We start from the raw sequence: 23305 nt of genomic DNA, 5'->3' as shown, positions 1-23305 counted from the left end.
ACCGTTTTGTAACGTTAAAGTAATATTCACCCGCTTTTGCTAATTTCCTATGGAGATTAACATGGGTTTTTCGTGATCTTTCCCCACCGATAACTTAAAAACTACAGCGAAGATACTTTTCGGAATTATCTTAAATTAACAATTAAGTATTCAGGGTGTGCTATCGGCCAGCTTGATCAAAACAATTATGTCTAAGTATGTTAATTTTACTTAATTACAGAAGTACGGCTTTGACCATCGTGATTGGACATAATAATTAGCTAGATATCTCTTGGAAAACTCAGTGTCACTACGTATCTGTAGTGTGGTGGTTATCACGTCCGCTTCACACGCGGAAGGTTCCAGGTTCGAGCCCTGGTAGATACATGTATTGACGATCGTGATTGGACATAAGAATTAGCTAGATCTCTTGGAAAACTCAGTGCTACCACGTATCTATGGTGCAGTGGTTATCACGTCCGCTTCACACGCGGAAGGTCCCAGGTTCAAGCCCTGGTAGATACATGTTTTGACCATCGTGATTGGGCAAAAGAATTAGCTAGATCTCTTGGAAAACTCAGTATTACCACGTGTCTATGGTGTAGTGGTTATCACGTTCGCTTCACACGCGGAAAGTCCCAGGTTCGAGCCCAGGTAGGTACATGTTTTAACCATCTTGATTGGACGTAATAATTAGTTAGATCTCTTGGAAAACTTGGACTTACCACGTGTCTGTGGTGTAGTGGTTATAATATATATTTAACAATTATTTCACTTCACTTGGTTTAATAAGGTGACATAGGTAGCGTACTTTTTCCCTACTTTTAAAACCATTAAACTAAGTATTATTAGAAGTTCAATAGATTGTCTAAAAAAGATGGTAAAAGCCACTGTAAATGGTGCATAAATGCTTAATATTTCCTTAATACTTGCAAATAATATTAGTAAATGGCGCGAATTGATCATAGAAATGGGGTTAAAGTAAATGATGTCTTTTATGGCACTGGAAAAAACAGCATATATGGTGTTTGAATGCACCATTATATTTTAGAGTGCAAATGTATGACGGTAAAGCAAACATAATTATTGAAAATTTAATTACATTAAGACTGAAGTAACAGATATTATATAAAAACGTCTTGGTTTGGACCAAGGCCGAAAAAACAAACGATATGTGTGAGGTTTATCAATTGACTGAAGTTTCAGATATTGAAATTTTTTTCTAGTTCTTTTTATCCACTCAATCCTTAATCAATATTTAATTCAATCAACTGATTTTACTGTTAATCGATCTAGTCCCTCTAAATTAATTGAAAAAATTACATATCTACCCTTTTTCAAGAACAATTAATTTCATGATGAAATGTTTTCGAAAATGTAATTGTTCTTGAAAAAGCGTAGATATGTAATTTTTTCAATTAATTTAGAGGGACTAGATCGATTAACAGTAAAATCAGTTGATTGAATTAAATATTGATTAAGGATTGAGTGGATAAAAAGAACTAGAAAAAAATTTCAATATCTGAAACTTCAGTCAATTGATAAACCTCACACATATCGTTTGTTTTTTCGGCCTTGGTCCAAACCAAGACGTTTCTATATAATCATAACATGGTATCAGAAGTGTAGGACACTTAATTCGGATACAACATTGGGACGACCACTTGCTTCACACGAAAATGACGTCTGTACGGCCTCCTGAACCCTTCATTCCTGGTGCCCACCCGGCACAATCGTGGGAGGACTACAAGGAAAGGTACGCCTTCTTCGCCGCCGCTTCGAAACTTGACAAGGAAGATGCCGAACACCAGAAGAACGTTTTCCTGCATGTCCTGGGAACTGAAGGAATTCGAATATACAAGACTTTGAAGATACCCACCGACCCCGCCAAATCGGCCTTAACCCTCATCTTTGAAGCTTTCGATAAGTATTATAAACCATACAAAAGCACCAACTACTCGCGATATCTCCTGTTTACTACAAAACAAACACAGAACCAAACCTTCGACCAGTACCTTACCCTACTGAAAACCATTGCACCTGGTTGCGCACTTGGCAACCTACAAGATTCAATAATAGCTACCACTATACTCATCGGTACCAAGTCTACAGAAGCCCGGAAAAAGATGCTGCAAATAGACGACTTGACCCTTGACGAAGCCATATCAATTTGCCAGGCAGATGAAACTTCAACAGCCCACTTACAACGAATGACTAACTTGCCCACATCACACGACATGGTAGAACCTCTTGACGCCATTAATTACAACTATACACAACGTCCACCAGGACACTCGCAACAACGCCAATTCGCGCCACCACACCGTCCACGATCTGCCAGCGAGACAAGAAGATTTCCGCGGCAGCAGTTCCACCCACGACAACGGGCTAGATCCCATTCCCAAGGATACAGAGAACGCCCCTCTTCAACCCCAACGTGCAACCGTTGCGGCCTGACTCACATCTACAACTCCTGCCCAGCACAAGGCTCGCAATGCAGATCATGCGGTCGCATGAATCACTGGGCGTCAACTTGTCGCTCAATACGCACACTGGAAGAAATATCACCAAGTGAGTTTCCAACGCCTGCCGAAACACATTGCTCTACACAACAGGAGTTTTCACCTTATAACGCTGATGATGCAACCTTGGAGCCACTATACCTGAACTCGCTGTCACTCCACACCACAACATCGGATGATCAGCACCAAACGTCGGCAGACACCGTATGGAAAGCTAATGTCCTGGTAGCCGGACGAGCCATTATCTTCAAAATAGACACCGGCTCACAAGTTAACGTCATACCCATTGATGCCTTCAACAGCCTACTAGATGCACCACCTCTAATGAAACCAAGACATACCATACGGGCCTATTCTGGTCACACTGTCTCCGTAATAGGAATAGCGTTCCTCCCATGCTCGTCACAAGTCGCATCAAGCTACAGCCAATTCTACGTAGTTCCCACCGATGCGACGCCAATTTTGAGTGGGCAGCTCTCCATGACATTAGGATTAATAGCTAGACTACAGTGCAACATCATTAACCAACCAAAAACAAGCCAACGACAAGGAAGAGCTAACAAACCATCATCGACGATAACAACGCATACACCTCGTCACATGACATTGGACTCGTTAGGTACTCCAGGAAGAAAGAAGGACACGGATCCATTGACGACCTCAAACCCAAGAGAGATTATAGCAGATTATGACGACGTATTTGACAAGATCGGTAAATTACCCGGCCAGTACGAACTTCGCATAAAACCTCACACAAATCCTACAGTTTGCCCACCAAGACGAATACCAGTACAGCTGCGCGACGACGTGTACAAAGAACTGCAGCGTATGATGGAAAATGGCGTAATAGAGGAAGCTAAAGAACCCTCTGAATGGGTACATCCGATGGTGGTTGTCCGGAAAGATAACCAACAAATGAAGAAAAATCAGGCGGAAAGCAACGACCACACAAGACAGAAGTCTCCAGATGAAACCGGGACAAATGAGGAACATGAAGAGAAAAGGACCAGAGCCAGAATATGTATCGATCCAAGGAATCTCAATCCGGCGCTACTAAGATCGCAATTCCAAATGCCCACAAGCCAAGAAATATTTGCTGACCTGGCAGTATCAAGACTCTTCACTGTACTAGACGCACAAAGTGCGTTTTGGCAGATCCAACTGACAAAAACTAGCTCCCAGCTATGCACCTTCTCGACACCATTCGGAAGGTTCCGGTTCAAGAGACTACCATATGGAATTGCAACCGCCTCCCAGCTGTTCCAAGAAGTGATGCAAGACATCTTTGGTGATATACCAAATGTCCGGATATCTACGGACGACTTTATTATCCACGGACCTGATCTGGAAACCCACAACAAGACATTAATAGCTGTACTGAAAAGAGCCAGACAAGTAGGACTGACATTCAGCACATCCAAGATGCAGCTAGCAATACCACAAATTAAGTACCTCGGGCATATAATCAGCCAGGACGGCGTGAAACCAGACCCAGCCAAAATCAAAGCAATCACGGACCTACCACCACCGACTGACAAAGGCGCCCTAAGACGATTCCTCGGTATGGTGAACTATCTAGCTAAATTCGTACCTTCTTATTCAGAGCGAACCGCCCAATTACGAAGCCTACTGAAAGCTGACGTTGAATTCTACTGGGACGCCAACCTTCAACGCACATATGATGATGTTAAAGCAGCAATTGCCTCGACACCAGTACTGAAGCTATACGACCCCAAAATACCATGCATAGTGTCAGTAGACGCAAGTCAAAACGGTGTCGGAGCTGTACTCTTACAAGATAGCCAACCAATCGAATACGCCTCAATGACTTTTGATCAGACTCAAGTCCGATATGCTCAGATCGAGAAGGAGCTTTTAGCCGTTCTTTTTGCGTGTGAACGCTTTAATTTTTATATCGCAGCCTCGTACGTCACGGTACAAACTGACCATCGTCCTCTCCTCGCGGTCATTAAGAAGCCGTTCAACTTGATGTCCCCCAGACTTCAACGCCTGACGCTTCGCCTAGCTCGTTACGATCCCACATTGATCTATGTCCCAGGCTCGCAGCTGTATGTTGCCGATACTCTATCCAGAGCTACTTTACCAGATTCACGATATGACACCAGCTTCCGGGAAGGGCCTAATGCTACGGTCTACAGTCTCACGACCATGTCGCACACCAGGGAAGAAAAGTTCCGAACAGAAACTGAAAAGGATCAAACTCTGCAAGCTGTCATCCGCTACACCAGTGAAGGCTGGAAGACTCACAGGAATAAAATAACCGATAAGACCGCCCAGCAATACTGGCCAGCACAAGAAGAATTACACTTCAAAGATGGACTCTTGTATAGAGGCGATAGAGTAGTGGTTCCTGAAACACTGCGAAACAACACCCTGATGCAAATACACTCGGCCCATCAAGGAATCACATCATGTCAAGCTAAAGCCCGCATCCATGTATACTGGCCGAACATGGCCAATGACATCAAGGAATATATACAACAATGCGCCATATGCAGAACACATGATCGGGCAAATACGGCTACACCTATACAGCCACTACCTATCCCACCTCTACCATGGCATAAAGTCGGAACCGATCTCTTTCAACATCAGGGACGCCACTACATACTATTGGTCGACTACTACTCGAAGTTTGTAGAAGCCCAAGAACTACAATCAACGACGGCCAACGCGGTAATACAATTCCTTGCCCCTCAAATAGCACGTTATGGAGCACCACGGAAACTAATCAGCGACAATGGTCCGCCGTACAACTCAACCGCCTTCAAGGATTTCCTCAGTGAATGGAGCATCGAACACAGCACGTCAAGTCCTAACCACCCTCAAGGCAATGGACAATCGGAAAGAACAATCCAGACCATCAAAAACCTCATGGAGAAAGCCTTGAAATCTGGGACAGACCTCGATCACATTCTTCTGGAGTATAGAACCACGCCGAAACATAACTTGCCATCCCCTGCGGAAATACTAATGGGTACGCACACAGCTGACCGCAAATGAAACACTATTGCGACCACATTACCCGATACGGACAATAACCAACACACTGCAGAAGAGGCAGCAAGACATGGCACGACAGGCTGGAGAACGTCCAAATAGACCATTGCCTCATCTACGACCAGGCGGTTCTGTCAGGTATATGGCAGGCCCAAGACAATGGATACCAGCAAGGGTTCAACAACGCAACCATAATGACGACTCCTACATAATACGTGCAGAAAATGGGCGCCTGTATAGAAGGACAAGAACGCATTTACGCCCCAATATGGGCGCGAAAACAGCCCATGAAAACCCAACTCCAACAACAAGAACTCGACAACAACCTCTAGACGGAAAAGAAAATTCAGAACCATACATGATGATCAGACTACCGATCCGAAACCAAATCGACCACGAAATCCAACCAGAACATGACTCAATGAGGGCAGAAGAAAGACCACGGAGAAACCAACTGTCAACACGGATCGGGGAACAAAACCCACCATCATTCCCAAGTACCCGAGAGACCCAAAGCAACAAATCTATTATGGCCAGACCAGGTCAATCACTGGAGGGATTCAGTCACCAAATCACTAGGAGCGGCAGGATATCAAAAAAGCCAGATCTCTTCTCTTCGTAAAAGGAAAAAAAAAAGTTGTTGTAATAGGCCTAGGCTTAAAGTCTATTTTTAATCTATTGCTAAAAAACTAACGCTTATCAATCTTAAATTGATAACGGGGATTACCTATATTAAGTCTAACAGAATAAGCTACGGGGCGGAACGTAATAGAGACTGTGTTAATAACTTATAAACTAAACATGAAATAAAGTTGTTCAAGTTATACATTATCGCCTAGTCACTTAACTGTAGTACATATCATAACAATCAGCATATTCGAAAGATTTCGAAAATTGTAAACACTTGTGGTTATTTCTTGTATAAATGTTGAAAAGCAATGGGCCCAAAATACTGCCTTGGGGCACTCCCATAGTTATCTTTATAGTACTCGAATTGACATTACCAATTGAGACTGATTGAGTTCTTTCTGTGAGGTAGGATTTAAACCATCGCATAGCATTTACATTTAGGCCGCATTTCTCTAGGTCATTAAGTAATATCAGAAGCGACATAGAAATAACACGAAGTGTGGGACTCAACGAATTTAAGCATATATCACGTTCGGGGCGCCCCGATACTCAATGTCTACCCCCCCGAGTGAGTGAGAGAAATTTCGGTGGAGGAATATTTGTCGCGAAGCTAGAGAGAAGCGGCAAGATCCTATTCACTGTACCTTAGCCAGGACTGTGCAAGCGCGCCGAGAAAAAAAGTTACTGTTGCTTTTTTTTGACTCGGCGAGACGGCGTCTGCTGTACAGTCTTAAATGGCCGAACGACGATAGACCGGCAAGCCTTAGCTTAAAAAATGGATTTTATCATTGTGACAGCTGATTCAGTCATTAATGACTACAAGAATGATTTTTTTGATCGGATACAACGGGTAAACGTAAGGAAATTATTCAAACTGCGCACAGTGAAGGACTTTTAACCCAAATTATTAAAGATATGTCGGAAAAATACGAAAACTTGAAAGCGCAATTTAGAAATATTCAATGTGGTTCTTCAAGTTTCGCGTTTGCTTGGCCACAATGGGTGAAAGAGTACCTTTTAAATGCTCCTAAATTTGGATTTAACGCACTAGATAAAAGCAGCCCAGAGTCAAAATTAGCAGTTTCTATTATGCAATGGGTAGCTATAAGGGTTCACACTGTGAAGAGCGCTGGTTCACTTGTGGAAACCACCAAACCTCAAACATTTTGCGGCTCGGTAAAAGCAAATAACGTAAATGAAGGTAAAAAGATACGGCACTTTAAAAGTGATGAACTGTATACGATGAACAGACTAGGTGGTGGTGCGCTTGGTGAAATTTGGCGTGTAAACAAAGGCATTATGCAAATTAAAAGTAAAATTGTTAAAGGAAAAAAACCATACTCCCAAAAACAACGCGATAACGCTCATCAAATGTACAAAATTTCTCTGACACTCCGAAATATGGATCAATTTCCTGAAGATATTCCGCCAGCGCTCATAAAAATCAACAAAGGAGGACTACTCATTCCCCATGTGGACCTTATTCCATTTGTAACTAAAATAAGCCAGTGTGGTTAACGAGTACAAAAAGTGGGCCAACAGTACTAGATCATTATCTGCAATAAGTAGGCTTTAAAGTTAATTTTAACAATATCTTAACCACGTATTAACAAATAATTTGTTTATAATTCTTAGCAAAAACAATGGATCTCGTAAGAAATAGCGAAGAAATCAAACGTTTATTTTTCGACGGTTTGAAGACAATTCCAGCGTTAGATAAATATACAGGGTGTTTCTGGAAAGTCTGGCACAAATTAACAGGCATGTTCCTTGAGTCAAAAGGAGTCCGAAAGGTCCTATGACGTTTTGGGGTAAAACGCTCCGTTGCGACGTTATGGGCTCTCAAAAGTAGGCCGAAAAACAAGGAGATTTTGCAGAATTATAGCACTAGTATTGTGGTTTTGACCCAATTGTTTTCGATTATTGAGCATAAGACAATGATCGAAACAAGTTCAAACCTAGTGGAAGACCGTGAACGTGTTAAACGGCCAAAACCGTTAATCCCTTTGTTTTCATTAGTGATTGTAATTAAAGGTAAGGAAAGTAGCTCAGATATCGGTTACTTGTTGTTCAGATGTACTGGTAACTGACCAGTCATTTATTCTTTATTTCAATTACTTTTACAATAATTCGAATGCATGAAACCCTTAACCTTTACAATAATTCGATTGAACCTTTTAACCTTTACAATAATTCGTATGAAACCCTTAACCTTTACAATAATTCGAATGAACCCCTTAAATTTTACAATAAATCGAATCGAACCCATTATTTTTACAATAATCTGAATCGAACCCAATAATTTTACAATAATTCGAATCGAACCCATTACATTTACAATAATTCGAATCGAACCCATTACATTTACAATAATTCGAATTGAACCCATTACATTTATAATAATTCGAATTGAACCCATTACATGTACAATAATTCGAATGAACCCCATTACATTTACAATAATTCGAATGAACCCCATTACTTTTACAATAATTCGAATCGAACCCCATTACTTTTACGCCATGAAGCACGTTAAGGTTAACCAGTCTGTAAAAAACCTACAACAACAACTTCTGACGTGCACATTTGGAAGCTTATCTGGAACTAATCATGGTCTAATTCATGAATGCAGAGTACTCAGATATGCATCTTATGTATGAGCTGGCTCGGGGAAATGAGGTGGAAGCTAGGCGCTTATACCAGAAGCACTTTCCTCAACGACGCTTGAGAGAAACCGGGAAACTTCAACCGTCGGGACCTGAACCTCGTGCAGCGATTGTTCCCGAGGATGTAGAGGACACCGTTTTGACAATTTTCAAAGATGATCCAACAACCAGTACCAGGAACGTCGCACGACAATTGGGCGTTAACCATGTACTCGTCTGGAAAATCCTTCGAGGACATCAGTTCCACTCATACCATTTGAAAAAAGGTACAAGCTGATTATCCGAGACGGGTCGATTTGTGCCAGTGGTTTGTGGCACTGGTAAATGACTTAGACTTTCCGCGTACTTTGCTAGTTTCCGACGAGGCCAATTTCTCGCGTGACGGGATACTTAATTTACATAACTATCACGAGTGGAAGCAACAAAACCCGCATGCGACCACTGTCATGAAACATCAAGTTCAGTTTAGTTTGAACGTCTGGTGCGGAATTGTAGGAGATCATTTAATTGGACTTTATTTTTTGCAACCGAGGTTAAATGGGGAGGCGTACTTGACCTTTCCGCGAGACAATTTACCGGAGCTTTTAGAGGACGTACCGTTACGACTGCGACAAATAATGTGGCTCATGCACGATGGCGCACCGCGGCACCGCCCCATTTTAGTCATCATGTTAGAGCATATCTTGATGTCGCGTTTCCCCGGAGGTGGATAGGTCGAGTCGGAACTGTTGCGTGGCCAGCAAGATCTCCCGTATTCAACCCATGCGAATTTTTTCTTTAGGGCCATCTCAAGGACTTGGTATACCGAAGTGTAGTTCGCGATGTCGAAGACTTACGACAAAGGATAATTGATGGATGTGATATCATCCGTAACACGCCAGAAATCTTCGAACGTGTTCGTGAATCTTTCAAAAGACGCAAGCAAGTTTGCTTAAACGTTGATGGTGCCCATTTTGAACAATTTTTGTAGAACAATGTAATTGGGTTTCATTCGAATTATTGTAAAAGTAATGGGGTTCGATTCGAATTATTGTAAAAGTAATGGGGTTCATTCGAATTATTGTAAATGTAATGGGGTTCATTCGAATTATTGTACATGTAATGGGTTCAATTCGAATTATTGTAAATGTAATGGGTTCAATTCGAATTATTGTAAATGTAATGGGTTCGATTCGAATTATTGTAAAATTATTGGGTTCGATTCAGATTATTGTAAATGTAATGGGTTCGATTCGAATTATTGTAAAATTATTGGGTTCGATTCAGATTATTGTAAAAATAATGGGTTCGACTCGATTTATTCTAAAATTTAAGGGGTTCATTCGAATTATTGTAAAGGTTAAGGGTTTCATACGAATTATTGTAAAGGTTAAGGGGTTCATTCGAATTATTGTAAAGGTTAAGGGTTTCATTCGAATTATTGTAAAAGTAATTGAAATAAAGAATAAAAGACTGGTCAGTTACCAGTACATCTGAACAAACAAGTAACCGATATCTGAGCTACTTTCCTTACCTTTAATTACAATCACTAATGAAAACAAAGGGATTAACGGTTTTGGCCGTTTAACACGTTCACGGTCTTCCACTAGGTTTGAACTTATTTCGATCATTGTCTTATGCTCAATAATCGAAAACAATTGGGTCAAAACCACAATACTAGTGATATAATTCTGCAAAATCTCCTTGTTTTTCGGCCTACTTTTGAGAGCCCATAACGTCGCAACGGAGCGCTTTACCCCAAAACGTCACAGGACCTTTCGGACTCCTTTTGACTCAAGGAACATGTCTGTTAATTTGTGCCAGACTTTCCAGAAACACCCTGTATATTTTCTCAAGAGCACTTAGAACAGTTCCGCTGTGTCTACCAAAGGAAAATTGCCCATGCTAAGATTGCTGATTTAATTCGAGCACAAATAAGGAAAAGAAATGAAAGGAGAGGAAAACGGGGAGTAGGCGGCCAAAATTTAAGGTGCATGCTCTACGCTTTACCGACTAAAGGATCAAAGAAAAAAGGCGTTTGTAACTCGAAAAACATTGTTAAGAAGAATTTAAAAATGCCAAAAATTGACCAATCTCTTGATAGTAAGTCTAAGGTTGTCAAACCCACTTCTAAAAATACTCCAAAAAAGCCAAAAATTACGAAAACTGAAGATAAGAGTCTCGAAATTGACCAACCCATTAATAAAGATCCCAAAATTACTTCTAAAGTTCCAACAACAAAGAAAAACATAGTCAAAACTCCCACTAAAAATCGTCCAAAGAACAGGAAAGCCAAAGCTGATAACTCAACGAGTCAAAGCATGCCAAAGCAACCAAAAAATGCCAAAGAATTACCTAAGAAGAGGAAAGCCAAAGCTCATAACTCAACGACTCAACTCGAACAACCAAAAAATGCCAAAGAATTACCGAAGAAGCGTAAAGCTAGTGATTGTGATATAAATACAGCATCTACGAAATGTGAGGTTCAATCTAAGAAGCCCAAAATCGTCGAATCTCCACCCAAAAATGCACCAAAGAGGCGTAAAGCTTTTGATATGTGCAAGAAAAGGTTAACCTATTATTTGAAATTCGAGGCTTATGTGATATTAATTGTGATTGTTATATTAATTGTGATTAATAAAGGGTACAACTTGTGATATTTAAGATTGCTGTTTTTATTATTTTCTATTTCACTTATGCTATTATATTCAACACACATCCATGTTAAAGAAGACTAAGAAATATTTCAATTATTCAAACAATACAACTTCAGTTTAGTCAAAATCATAATATACAGATTCATTATATACCGATAAGAAACGGTTCTATCATATTTCGTCAACAATATCTAGGTCCACTTTTCTATATTGTGCTTCAGCATTTTGCGCGGTACTAGTGCATTTTTTAATTACCAGAGACCGTCTGACATTTTTGTAATTGGCGCTAGTTAGTCCATCAGCAATATACTTCATTTGGCTGAAAACTGTTTCTACGGCTGATCCATTAATTTTTACAGGATAACAGTACGATCCTGGAAGTCTTGAATTCATATCATCAACATAACCGATAAAACCGTAAACAGATATTCTTAGAAGCTCAAAAGTTTGCCAGGACAAGAATTTCTTATTATTTGTTATTTTTTCTCCTTCATTTAGTCTTTCGGTAGCCCAATCTTCGAAATACTTTAAACCTGCTAACATTGATTTAACTGGAGAAGAATCGGTTGAGTAAACCCTATCATGTGATAACAATCCGTTTTCAAATATCTGGCTACAGGCGAAAAGATAGTTGTAACAGGCCATTACAGATTCTTTGTCGGCAGGTGCTTCTTCAAACATGGGATTTGCATAGTTGTAGAGCTCACCCAAGACTTCTTTCTGCTGCATTATGAGGGCAGGGCCAACCAGGGCCGGATTAACCACTAGGCAAGTTAGGCAATTGCCTAGGGCCCGGATATCTGAGGGGCCCGTAATCAGCTAGTTTTCCAAAATTGAGAAAATGAAAAACCAAAAAATATATTCCCCCTCTTTCTCTACCAAAACATAACGTCACTGACACCATGGAAAAGCCAGGTGAGATGTAACGGCAGCGTAATGTTGGAAAAACCGTTACCCAAAAACATTATGGCAATTTATAAAGGAAGAAAGAAAAAGACGAAAAGAAACTTAAAAATTCAATGGAAATGTATTTTGAGAAGTCGTAATCCTCGGAGAAAGAAATTTCATTTTGAATCGTGTTGTTACTGACCGTCATTAAACACTGGGGTTGCATTGTATGATTCCTTGAGAAGCTTTATTCGGGGTGGTCGTGATAATTTGAAATAATTTAAATAATTGCTCAGCTCACAAAAGAGATAATTTACAAAAGTAACGAAGAAAGGGGAAAAAAATACGTAAATATGTTAAAGGCGCAGGAAAGAACAAGGCGACCCAAGGGTTGGGCTCGTAATAGTAGCCACATCGTACAGTACTTGACAGGCGTACAGAAAATTTAAGTGAATAGCCCTCGATGCGCTACCTGAACTGTTTTAAAATGATTACTTCATTTTTTACTTCTGTTATAATTATAATAGTGTGACACGAACGAAAAACGTGAGTACCCCCACGATGAGCATCCTTTAACAGTGTTTAAACGAAATACCCGTAAATGCCCATTAAAAGAAGTACAGAAAATGAGAGTGAATAACCCCTCGTTGCCCTAACAAAAATAATAACCCTTAATCCTTACTTCAATAAATTTACTTACATTATAATTGTAATATTTAGGGCCACAAGTTAGTGCTTTTTTTTAAATTCTTCTCGATTTGTGGAGAAATACACGTAACTTCTAATAATTAACATCTCCTTAAGGCCATTCTAAATTTAACGTCGGAATATACTTCTTTTTGCTTTTGAAAATTCTCTCGATTTCTTTGAATTTTGATATAGGGGAGCGGGATTGAAAGCGTGAAACCCTTATTGTCAACTGGTGACAGGAATTTTAAAGGGAGTATTAAACCTTCCATTTTAATTAAGGTAACACCATAATCCTTTATCTCGCTTTAAATATGTCGAGCAATCGTAAAACACAATTCAAAATGCTAACCCTTACTGATACAATTAAACGCAGGGGCGTCGGAAGTGTTTTGAAGTTGGGGGGCTCGGGCTCCGATGAAGACCAGGGAGGATGTATGGGATAACGCCCCAAACCTGCTCCGGAGCGTCTTTTGAAAGCTGTTGTCGTAATTTACACAAGTATTATTTTAAATAGTATAATTATAGATATACACCGGGGATGAGGCATGAGACTGTAAGACGATATTAACCTGGAATGAGACTATGCATAAGGTATTCAGGGGTGATACTCACTCATACGCTCAATTTTAGTTGAATAAGTGACTAATTAATTTAGAAATAAAAAGCAAAAAGGGACTAAATAGGGGTAAATCAAGCTATAAAAAGGGCCACTTGAAATGAAATGTTTTCAGAGATGACCGATTTAAAAGATATTTTAAAGGTCGGAGTCGTAATTAAGCCCAATCTATGGTCTTAGATATTTCCAGTCAAAAGAAAGGTCACCTCATAAAAGGTCTACGGCGAAATTCAATTACAGAATGCAAAGCATTCAAAAATAAAACAAACATTCATTTGAATTGGATTAATTTTAAATAATAAGTTAAAAATTTGCTGAGCGAGCGAAGCGAGCTCCACGATTTTGGACTTTGATCAACTGTGATCTCGCTATTTTTTCGTTTAAACCGTCATAAGACAAATATATTAAGTTTAACTTTGTGGTCGAGAAGATAAATAACACCGAAAGACTCAAAAATCCAAAAAAATGGCAAATAGTAACTAATTTTTGGAAAAGTGACTTTTAGTAACCGAATTCGAAAAAAGTGACTTAGTATCAGCCCTGGACCGTATTTGTCAAGGGGTGAGACTACTATTAAAGAAATTCAGAAAGTATAGCTAAAATATGCTTTACAATTTTTTGTAATGCAGTAGGTCCTAAAATATAGCAATTTTTTATTTTTAATCTAAAATTTAATACCTAAATGAATACAAAGTAAGAAAATTAAAAACCAAATGTGAGGGGCTGCGCCCCCTCACATTTCGTTAGAGCAGGGGCTTGAGCCCTCCCTGCCCCCCGGTTCCGACGCCACTGATTAAATGCAATGCTTAAAGTTACTATTAAAATGCCCATCCTCCTAAAATACACGAACCAAACGAGGCCAAACTAAGAGCCTCATCGTAGATGTACATCATACGATGTGGCTAAAAACAAACTGAGTGGACGGGGCGCTTTCAAAATAAAAGTGTTTTACGTCGTATCTAATGACAAATACTAAAAAACAATCTGAAGTTAACAAGGACACTGATGAAAAGTTCAAACCTATTTTTAACATTCATGCCCCCGATGAATCTTTCTCTGGAGCTTTCCAAGAATTGGCAGAAACGTATTGCAATGATTTAAATTTTGAAGAGCTTGAAAACGAACTGCTACATTTCAAGCATTTCGTGAAGAATGAAGAAAGCAAAAACCCAGAATTCTTTCATTCCTTCATTCGTACCAATAATATCATTTCAACTTTTCTAAACTTAGAAATTGTTTTGAGAATTTAGTTGTGTTTGCAATGCAAGTGGCGAAAGATCCTTTTCAGCTTTAACAAGTTGGGAAAACCAAAATATTACCTCTCCGTGTCAAGAGGTCTACTACTACAAACTTATTTACCTAGATATGGAATTATTTCTTTTTTTTTTTTTTGAAGTAAAAATTTACGAAATATTGAAGCAGTATTCCAAACATAGCGAATGTACAGTAAAGCAGACGACATTTTACATCCAATAGGGATAAATCTTGGACACATGGAAATCAGTCAATGGGGAAAAGAACAGGAAGTGAAGTCTGCGCTTCAGCTGTTTAGCCTATATTCTGATAGCTGCATTCACAACTGGTTTGCAGTGTAAACACTATCGTCTCGTCTCACCTCAACAATATTCTTAGTTTGCCAACATGAATGTTAACGTTAAATAACACCAAAGCTAAATTGTAGCTAGACGCACTAATAGTCAATGCGCACCATAAAGAGAATAATAAGTCTGTAGCTTCTACCCGTTCACCATTAGCCCTTTTACTAATTAAATTGCCACCATGATCTTTTCTTCCATTATAAAATCTTTACATGATTATTTAAGAGTGTATTTAACTTTCGGCTCACTCTGAACCGTTGATGTCTCTTCATTACAGACACGAAAATCAAAGCCACAAGTTTACTTCACCTCAGGCCTCAATTATTCACTCTTTATTTCTCTAAGCCTATTGCGGATAATACTTGTTATACCCGCCGGAGTCTAGGTCTTAGTTTTCTTCATGAAATCACTAAACCAAGGATTATTCTATATACAGATGTAGTATAGCTTAAGCAATATGTAAACAGCCATTTCAAATAACAATATTAAAAACAATCTTTGGAATATCAAAATGAAACAGAGCTTTAAAGCTACAAAAGTACTTAATGCATCATAATTACGAAAAATACTTCCACATATTCACTTTATATTATGGAAAAAGGGAATATTAAGGTTCTGTATGATTTCTTAACACATCAACACAAGGCTAACTGCTAACGCGACGCACTAGTGTAACAATGGACGGACACACACAGACACAAGGAGTATAAACCCATTAGTGGAAGCAGTATTTTTTTTCCGAAACAATCTCGCTTATGTTTATCCTCTCTAAACTTCGCTAAAAACGTATTACTACTACGTAAAATATTAATAGACAGGCAAGGATTGATACCATTAAAGAAGGAGCGCAATATTATCCATATTTTCATTTCATATACAGAGAAAAGAAATTATTATGTTTCTGAGAGGAGCTTCCCATTTTGGTTGTTGTTTTGAAAAATACATCGCAATGCACGGGCCTTGATAGATATAGGAGGCAATGAATGAAATATATCGCATGCACGGGCCTTGGCAGATATAGGAGGCGATGATAATCTCTCTCTTTGCACGAGAGGTTTATCTTTAATATTTAAATAAATATAATTATTTTTAATTATTTTAATCTTCAATAATTAACATTAATAATAGTTAAATCGTTTAAAATAAAGTTATACCTATTATCATCTCACACTTTGCTAATATTGACGTTTAAAGTGAAGGGTACCCCTCTTGCCCACTTTCTTCAAATTTTGGGGTATATATACGATTCGTTTCCATTATAATAGTAAGGAAAAAGCGCAATTGCGAAAACCTTTGGTGGCGATCCCACCTTAGGGAGGCTAGACGTTTCTCGTAACCCTAGCTGATCGCCGCGTATATCCTAAAACCAAACGATGATAATGGAGTAGAAGCCAATGATACAGATTGGTGTCTATGTGGATTAGACGGAAGACCAGTGGATGGTGGTGTTAGAAGCCAGTGTAAGTGCAGACTGGTGTCAATGTGGGATTGACAAAAAACAGAAAATGGTGGTGATTAGAAGCCAGTATGTACAGACTGGTGTCCAAGTGGAATGGACGAAGACCAGAAGATGGTGGTGATTAGAAGCCATTATGTACAGACTGGTGTCCATGGGGATGGATGAAGAACAAAATATGGTGGTGATTAGAAGCCAGTAAGAACAGACTGGTGTCTGTGTGGGATGGACAAAGACCAGAAGATGGTGGTGTGAGAACTCAAGTAGAGGAGCCATTTCCGTGACTGCGAAAGCAGTTCGGAAATGGCGAACACGTTTGCTCCGATACGCAAACTGCGAACGCGGTCACGTGGGTGTAACAACGGACAGACAGACAGACACACAGACAGACAGACACACACACACACACACACACACACACAGACACGGCCGTTACAGAACCTCTCCTGGACTACGTCACACGGAGAGGTAAAAAGAGTGAAAAACTACCTAAGAACCACATTAGCCCAGTAAAAATTAAATTCTTTATCTTATATATATTGAAAAGGATTTACTAAACAACTTCATAGACTATGAAGAGATAATTGATAAATTTCTTGAGTTAGAATGAAAGAAATTTAACTATTGAGTTCAAAAAGAAATTTAAATATGCAGTTAAGTGTTAAGTCAATTAAAGGGATAGAAAATAGTATGTCTCTTAGATTCTCTTAAACTGTGGTCTGTTGGGGGGCTGGGGGCCCGGGTCTAAGGCCTTGCCTAGGGCCCAAAATATTGTTAATCCGGCCCTGGGGCCAACGTTTAATTTTGTCCAAGGGTCCCGGTCTATATGGGCTTGACACAATTTCTTCACATGAACTAATTCATCGTTGTCTCGTCTGTCATCTTCCCTTGCTTTCATATCTATAATTTGCTGCCAACCAAAGCTTATTCCACCTTTATTAAACTCTCGTGTTCCATCTTTTTGGGAGTGATGAAGGGCGTTGATCATATTCTTTAATTGATGGGAAGGACATATGATCCAGTAAACCCACCGATCAAAGAGGCAAAGATTCGGAAATCTTGGAAGTATTTTGAAGTTGTAAACTCCCTCATGTTTTTCTGGTGTTGGTATATGACCAGATGTTACTCCCAAACTGTGACGTAGTGAGGTGCAATTTGAGCTTCCGCCATCACAAACTAATCCTACTGTGTCTATATCCACACTATGAAAGGCCCAGATCACACGTGTAATGGTTTGAGAGATAATGCTATGGGACACGGGCTTGGAAAACATAAAATATGGACCAATTATGTCAAATTTGGTAGTGGAACATCTAAACAGGAATTGCAAAACATATTCCGCTTCTAACACTTCAGATGTATTAGAATGTTTGTATAAGTCTTCTAAAGATGACAGTTCCTCTGGTTTTAATTGGGAACCCATAAACTGATCATTTTTGGAATTCCAAAGTAGTTTCCCAATTACTTTGACTTCATCCAATATCAGGAAGCCTTCTTTGACAGGTTTAACGTCACCCATCTGTTTCAGGCAATGAGCTTCAAACCTTTCCGCTTCCGCACGTAAAATGATCAAATCTATCCCCTGTTCGCTTGGTATCTCACGAGCTTTGGCTCTAACGGTATGGACACTTGGTAGTTTGAAGATGTCAAAGGACGCAAGTGCTTCGTAAGCTGCTGGTGACCTTGAATATACACTAAGCGCAATCCTGTATGTCAATGGGCTCCACCGATTTCCCTTGTTTCCTTTGGTACATCTTTCTTGATCTTTCGCAAAATCATTTGTTTCCCGCTCCACATCCATTTTCCAAGCTTTTCGTAATACTAAACCCAGGGCTGGATTTTTAGAATTTACTTCCCCGAGTACCTTTTCCAGTTCATCTTGAAATTTACTGTCTATTTGCTTTATTGCATTTGACATTTCTTTACTCTGATTTTCACTTAGGTAAACCCTATTTTCTTCTACCTTCCTCTCTAACATTTTAATTTCTTTATTTAGTTTGCAACGATAAATCCTATTTTCTCTCATCCATTTTCTTTTGGATCGAGGAGTTAGTACACTTATTTTGCATCTTGAACTTATAGTAGCCCTCTTTGCCTTGCGAGATGGTGTAAGTGTTAAAAGTTTAGCTTTTCGGTCCTTTAAGTACCTATTTAATAGACGAATGTACTTAATATAATTAATAATAAATCCGTAAATTGAAACATAAGATATGAGAGTCTTATGAACGCAATTTCTCAACTAAAATTTATAAAATCATACCAGTTAAGCGCCTGGCATCTACTGAACATGTAAATTTTGTTTTTTAATTTGTTTCTAGGAGCATTGGAGGGTGGAATGAACCATAATAGGCACTCTTTAGATTGAAATCGTTCCACAGGATATTCAAATCGCAATAAATTTTTGGTTGTTTCCATACTCTCGCAGTCGCTCTAAACCAGTCAAGAATTTCAAAAACGAAAGACGTACTCAATGATTCTAATGACTATACAATACCTTGGATATGTCGCAACAAAAAACTTGCTTTCCGTTTAATTCTGATAGAGCTTTACTAACGGCTTCCTCGTCCAGTTTCTCCGATGCAAAATCAAAATATTGCACATTATCTAACGGCTTGAAGAGTCTGGCTATAGACAGTAGACCACTACTTGAAAATATTAATTTAACAGGAAATTCGCTGCAGGAGGATGATATAGCAATGAGCGTGTCAACATTCGTTACTTGAATTTGTTCAATTAATCCATCGTAATTCCGAGCAAAAATAATATTGAGACTCGCTAAAAGAGATTATAGACTGAAATTTATGCAGTAACAAAGGTATTGGATTATGGTTATATTTACTTACGCCAATTTAAATCATATATGAAGTTTTAAAGAGCCAAAAGAGCTAAACTTTCTGACGGTTTACACCTTTTTTCTCTCGGGAGACAAAAATCGACATATGTTTCCTTGTCACTTTGTGTTCGTTTTCTCTTGAGCGTCTTAAACATGTTTATATCATTCCACGTTTCATGATTTACCTGAGTACCAATAATTTCAGTTTGTGTTTCTCGTACTTCAAAACTATTGGCAGTTTGCGTTTGTCGTGAAAATGTCCGGAGGTTTTCATTTTGGTTAGGATTTAGATCGTTGTCTGTTTGAATTTCTCTTTCGCGTGTGAACTTGCTATATATATATTGTGTTGAGGAATTTATCATTCGTTTAGGCATTGAATTCTTTAATTCTAACTGAACAACAGTCTCAACAGGGCTTTGACTTATCGCTTTTGTTAAGCCTTGGCTAACATTTTGTAACTCTGTTTGAATACATTTAGAAGCAGTATATTTCAAATAAAAGTTACACTGGGTAGAATCAGAGCGTTGCCCGTCGCTTAGAACCTTTTTTCGAGGCATATCAAGATTTAAGTTGTCTGATTTATACTATAAAATTATACTCTCGTCTTTAAAATTCTGTAAGACAGACCACTGAGATCAGACGACACAGTTAAAAAACTTATTTCCAGGACTGGCAGCCACTCGACCTGAGGAAAACGCCGCTAGGCGGAACAGAGCCTGTAAGGGACAGGCTTGGAAATAAGGTTTATTTCTGAACTAGTCCTCCGGACCAGTGACCCCCTGATGTCTTAAATATGAAACTGGTCCCGGGACCAGTGACCCTTCCCCAATATATTTTTCTACTGGTCACAGGACTTGTGGTCGTTCTCTCTTCTAAAAGAATCTCTCTCGGCTTAGGGTTGTATACACAACTGGACTCATGGAGTCGAAATTTATGTTCAAATGAAAATAATTAAAGAGGTCCCCATATCAATTTTTAATAAAAGTAGGAATTATTAAACTAGTCATTGGGACCAGTGAGCCTCACGTTTTGAATAAAAAAAGTGGTCCAAGCTATTAATAAACTGGTTTTTGACCTGTAAACCTGTCTTATTTCCTAGCCTGGTAAGGGAGACTACTTTCTTAGAGAGAATATGGAAAAAATGCAACTATTGACGTCACGGGCGCGCCCCTCTTAGAGCTCGTTTACTGGCTATAGGGTTAACACACGTTTGGAGCTCTTCAAACGTGATGTTTTCTACGGTAGAAGGCAGGCTGAGCCGTTAAGTCCTACACTTTTTGTTATTTCTATGTCGCTTTTGGTAATATCTCATGGTTTACACAGTCGAAAGTTTTCGATAAGTCCACAAATACTATACCCACATACATTCCCCTATCCAATGATTCTAAAGTGTTTTCAAACAGATTCATAACGCAGGTGGTTGTGGAATGACCTGGTACAAGTCCAGCTTGCATTTCATATAGCAAATTATTAGATGTAACATAGTTCATTAGTTGTTCAAACACCCATTTTTCCAATATCTTAGAAAGACCCGGCAAGACAGAGATACCTCTATAATTGTTAGGGTCTGCTCGATCTCCTTTTTTGAATAAAGGTATTACTCTACCTTCTTTCCACTTTGATGGAAAGGTATCACTTCGAATCGATAAGTTTATAAGTTTGGTTAGGTATGGTGCAAGTATTAGACCCTTTATCAATGTACAAGTTAAACCATCTGTTTTGGTCGATCTTAGGCTTTTTAACTGTTTAAACACGATGTCCTCGGAAATCTCAGATAAGTCAAATGTTGTTGGGCAATGGGTATCGTTCCTTTCAACCGAATTCCCAATGGACCGAAATAACATTCGACCGAATATCCCGCAATGATTTTAGATTTCCAGCCTAATGGCTATATTCCCGATGGACCGAAATCCCAATCGTCCGAATATGCTCCTAAAAAATACATGAATATAACTTGAAACACTGTAGCCGTCAGCGATTCGGTGGTGTAGTGGATACGATGTTGGACTGCGAAGCGATTGGTTGTTGGTTCGAATCTCCGAAACGTATGTTAATAATATTAAAAGTAAATGTTTCGTGATACTAATTATAACGCTCACTTTTATTCCTTTCAAGGCAAGAGATATATAGAATTAATAAACAAATTGTGCTTAAAATGAAGTACAGTCTTAATGGTAGTTCCATCAATGTCTTTAAATTTTAAATTAAAATTTTAATATTTTGGTTTCGGGTGGGGTTAGGTTAGGTTAGGTTAGCATAGGTTAGCATAGGTTAGGTTAGCATAGGTTAGCATAGGTTAGGTTAGGTTAGGTTAGCATAGGTTAGGTTAGGTTAGGTTAGGTTAGCATAGGTTAGCATAGGTGAGGTTAAGTTAAGTTAGGTTAGGTTAGGTTAAGTTAGGTTAGGTTAGCATAGGTTAGGTTAGGTTAGGTTAGGTTAGCTTAGCTTAGCTTAGGTTAGTTTAGGTTTGGTTTGGTTTGGTTCCAATAATTCGTTGACACCTTTTCCAAAATATGTTCCTTTTAATTAGCTACCACCTTTTCCAAAACATTCTCCTATTAATTAGCTGCCACCTTTTCCAAAAGATTTTCCTATTAATTAGCTGACACCTTTTTCAAAATATTCTCCTTTTAAGTAGCTGCAACCTTTTCCAAAACATTCTCCTACTAATTAGCTACCACATTTTCCAAAATATTCTCCTTTTAACTAGCTACCACATTTTCCAAAATATTCTCCTTTTAACTAGCTACCACATTTTCCAAAATATTCTCCTTTTAACTAGCTACCACCTTTTCCAAAATATTCTCCTTTTAATTAGCTACCACCTTTTCCAAAACATTCTCCTATTAATTAGCTGCCACCTTTTCCAAAATATTCTCCTATTAATTAGCTGCAACCTTTTCCAAAACATTCTCCTACTAATTAGCTGCCACATTTTCCAAAATATTCTCCTTTTAATTAGCTACCACCTTTTCTAAAATATTCTCCTATTAATTAGCTGCCACCTTTTCCAAAAGATTTTCCTATTAATTAGCTGCCACCTTTTCCAAAATATTCTCCCATTAATTAGCTGCCACCTTTTCCAAAATATTCTCCAATTAATTATCTGACATCTTTTGCAAAATATTTCTATTATTGCTAATAAATTGTTCGTGGTAAGAGGCGGGCTTTTAATACTCATATAAATAATCTTTTTATCTCCAAACAAGGTTGGGTTGGGTTAGGTTAGGCTAGGGTAGGTGAGGTTCGCCGTAATTAAAACGTAGTTAAAATAAGTGCAGTAATACATTTTCAACTCACATTTATTTTAACAATAATAAGTTGTGAAATTAAAAATATATTTAATGCAAAACCACACAGTATGTCTTCTTCCAGTTCAATAGAATTTCGGTCCAATGGGACTATAATAAAATCGCACCTTTGGCTACGTTCGGTCGAATGGGACCCCAAAAAAAACCCCTTCTGTCGAATGGGAATTCGGTTCAATGGGACCAAAGCGGGCAATGTGTGGTTGGTAAACTTATATCATATGCCATATTTTTACAGGTGCTTTGATTTTTTGTGAAATGCTCATTCAATTTCGTGGTTATATCTGCGAAATTATTATACTCCACATTGTTATATCTTAAATTAGAAATTGTCTTAGTTTTCTCCTTAATATGAGGTTTTACTATTTTCCATAAGTTAACCCCTTCTTTTATTTTGTCCTGAAAGTAGGATTTTTTGGCCTTTTGAATTAGTTTGACTACCAGATTTCTATAGTATTTATA

At 38.7% G+C, this 23305-nt stretch overlaps 1 protein-coding gene and 3 non-coding genes across 4 annotated transcripts; 3 read left to right on the top strand and 1 right to left on the bottom strand.

Annotated features, from left to right (window-relative positions):
* The first annotated feature begins 293 nt into the window (after window positions 1–293).
* TRNAV-CAC (transfer RNA valine (anticodon CAC)) lies at window positions 294–366 on the top strand. Its single transcript has one exon. It is a non-coding gene; the product is annotated as a tRNA-Val (tRNA).
* Window positions 367–431: 65 nt separating this feature from the next.
* Window positions 432–504, top strand: TRNAV-CAC (transfer RNA valine (anticodon CAC)). The gene has a single exon. It is a non-coding gene; the product is annotated as a tRNA-Val (tRNA).
* Window positions 505–569: 65 nt separating this feature from the next.
* TRNAV-CAC (transfer RNA valine (anticodon CAC)) lies at window positions 570–642 on the top strand. Its single transcript has one exon. It is a non-coding gene; the product is annotated as a tRNA-Val (tRNA).
* Window positions 643–17399: 16757 nt separating this feature from the next.
* LOC149620812 (uncharacterized) lies at window positions 17400–20559 on the bottom strand. The gene is made up of 4 exons (XM_089855818.1): window positions 19546–20559; window positions 19197–19477; window positions 18963–19132; window positions 17400–18849 (listed from the first exon to the last, which is right to left on the bottom strand). The coding sequence occupies exons 3-4, from the start codon at window positions 19115–19117 to the stop codon at window positions 17400–17402; spliced, it is 1605 nt and encodes a 534-aa protein (XP_089711944.1). The 5' UTR covers window positions 19118–19132; window positions 19197–19477; window positions 19546–20559.
* Window positions 20560–23305: the final 2746 nt, after the last annotated feature.

The sequence above is a fragment of the Phalangium opilio genome, unplaced genomic scaffold (assembly GCF_054372755.1).
Source record: "Phalangium opilio isolate 3A_F unplaced genomic scaffold, DU_Popi_V2 ptg000209l_1, whole genome shotgun sequence".
Lineage (NCBI taxonomy): Eukaryota > Metazoa > Arthropoda > Arachnida > Opiliones > Phalangiidae > Phalangium > Phalangium opilio.
Note: the sequence above shows the minus strand (reverse complement) of the source record. Positions and strands in the feature narration are given on the sequence as shown.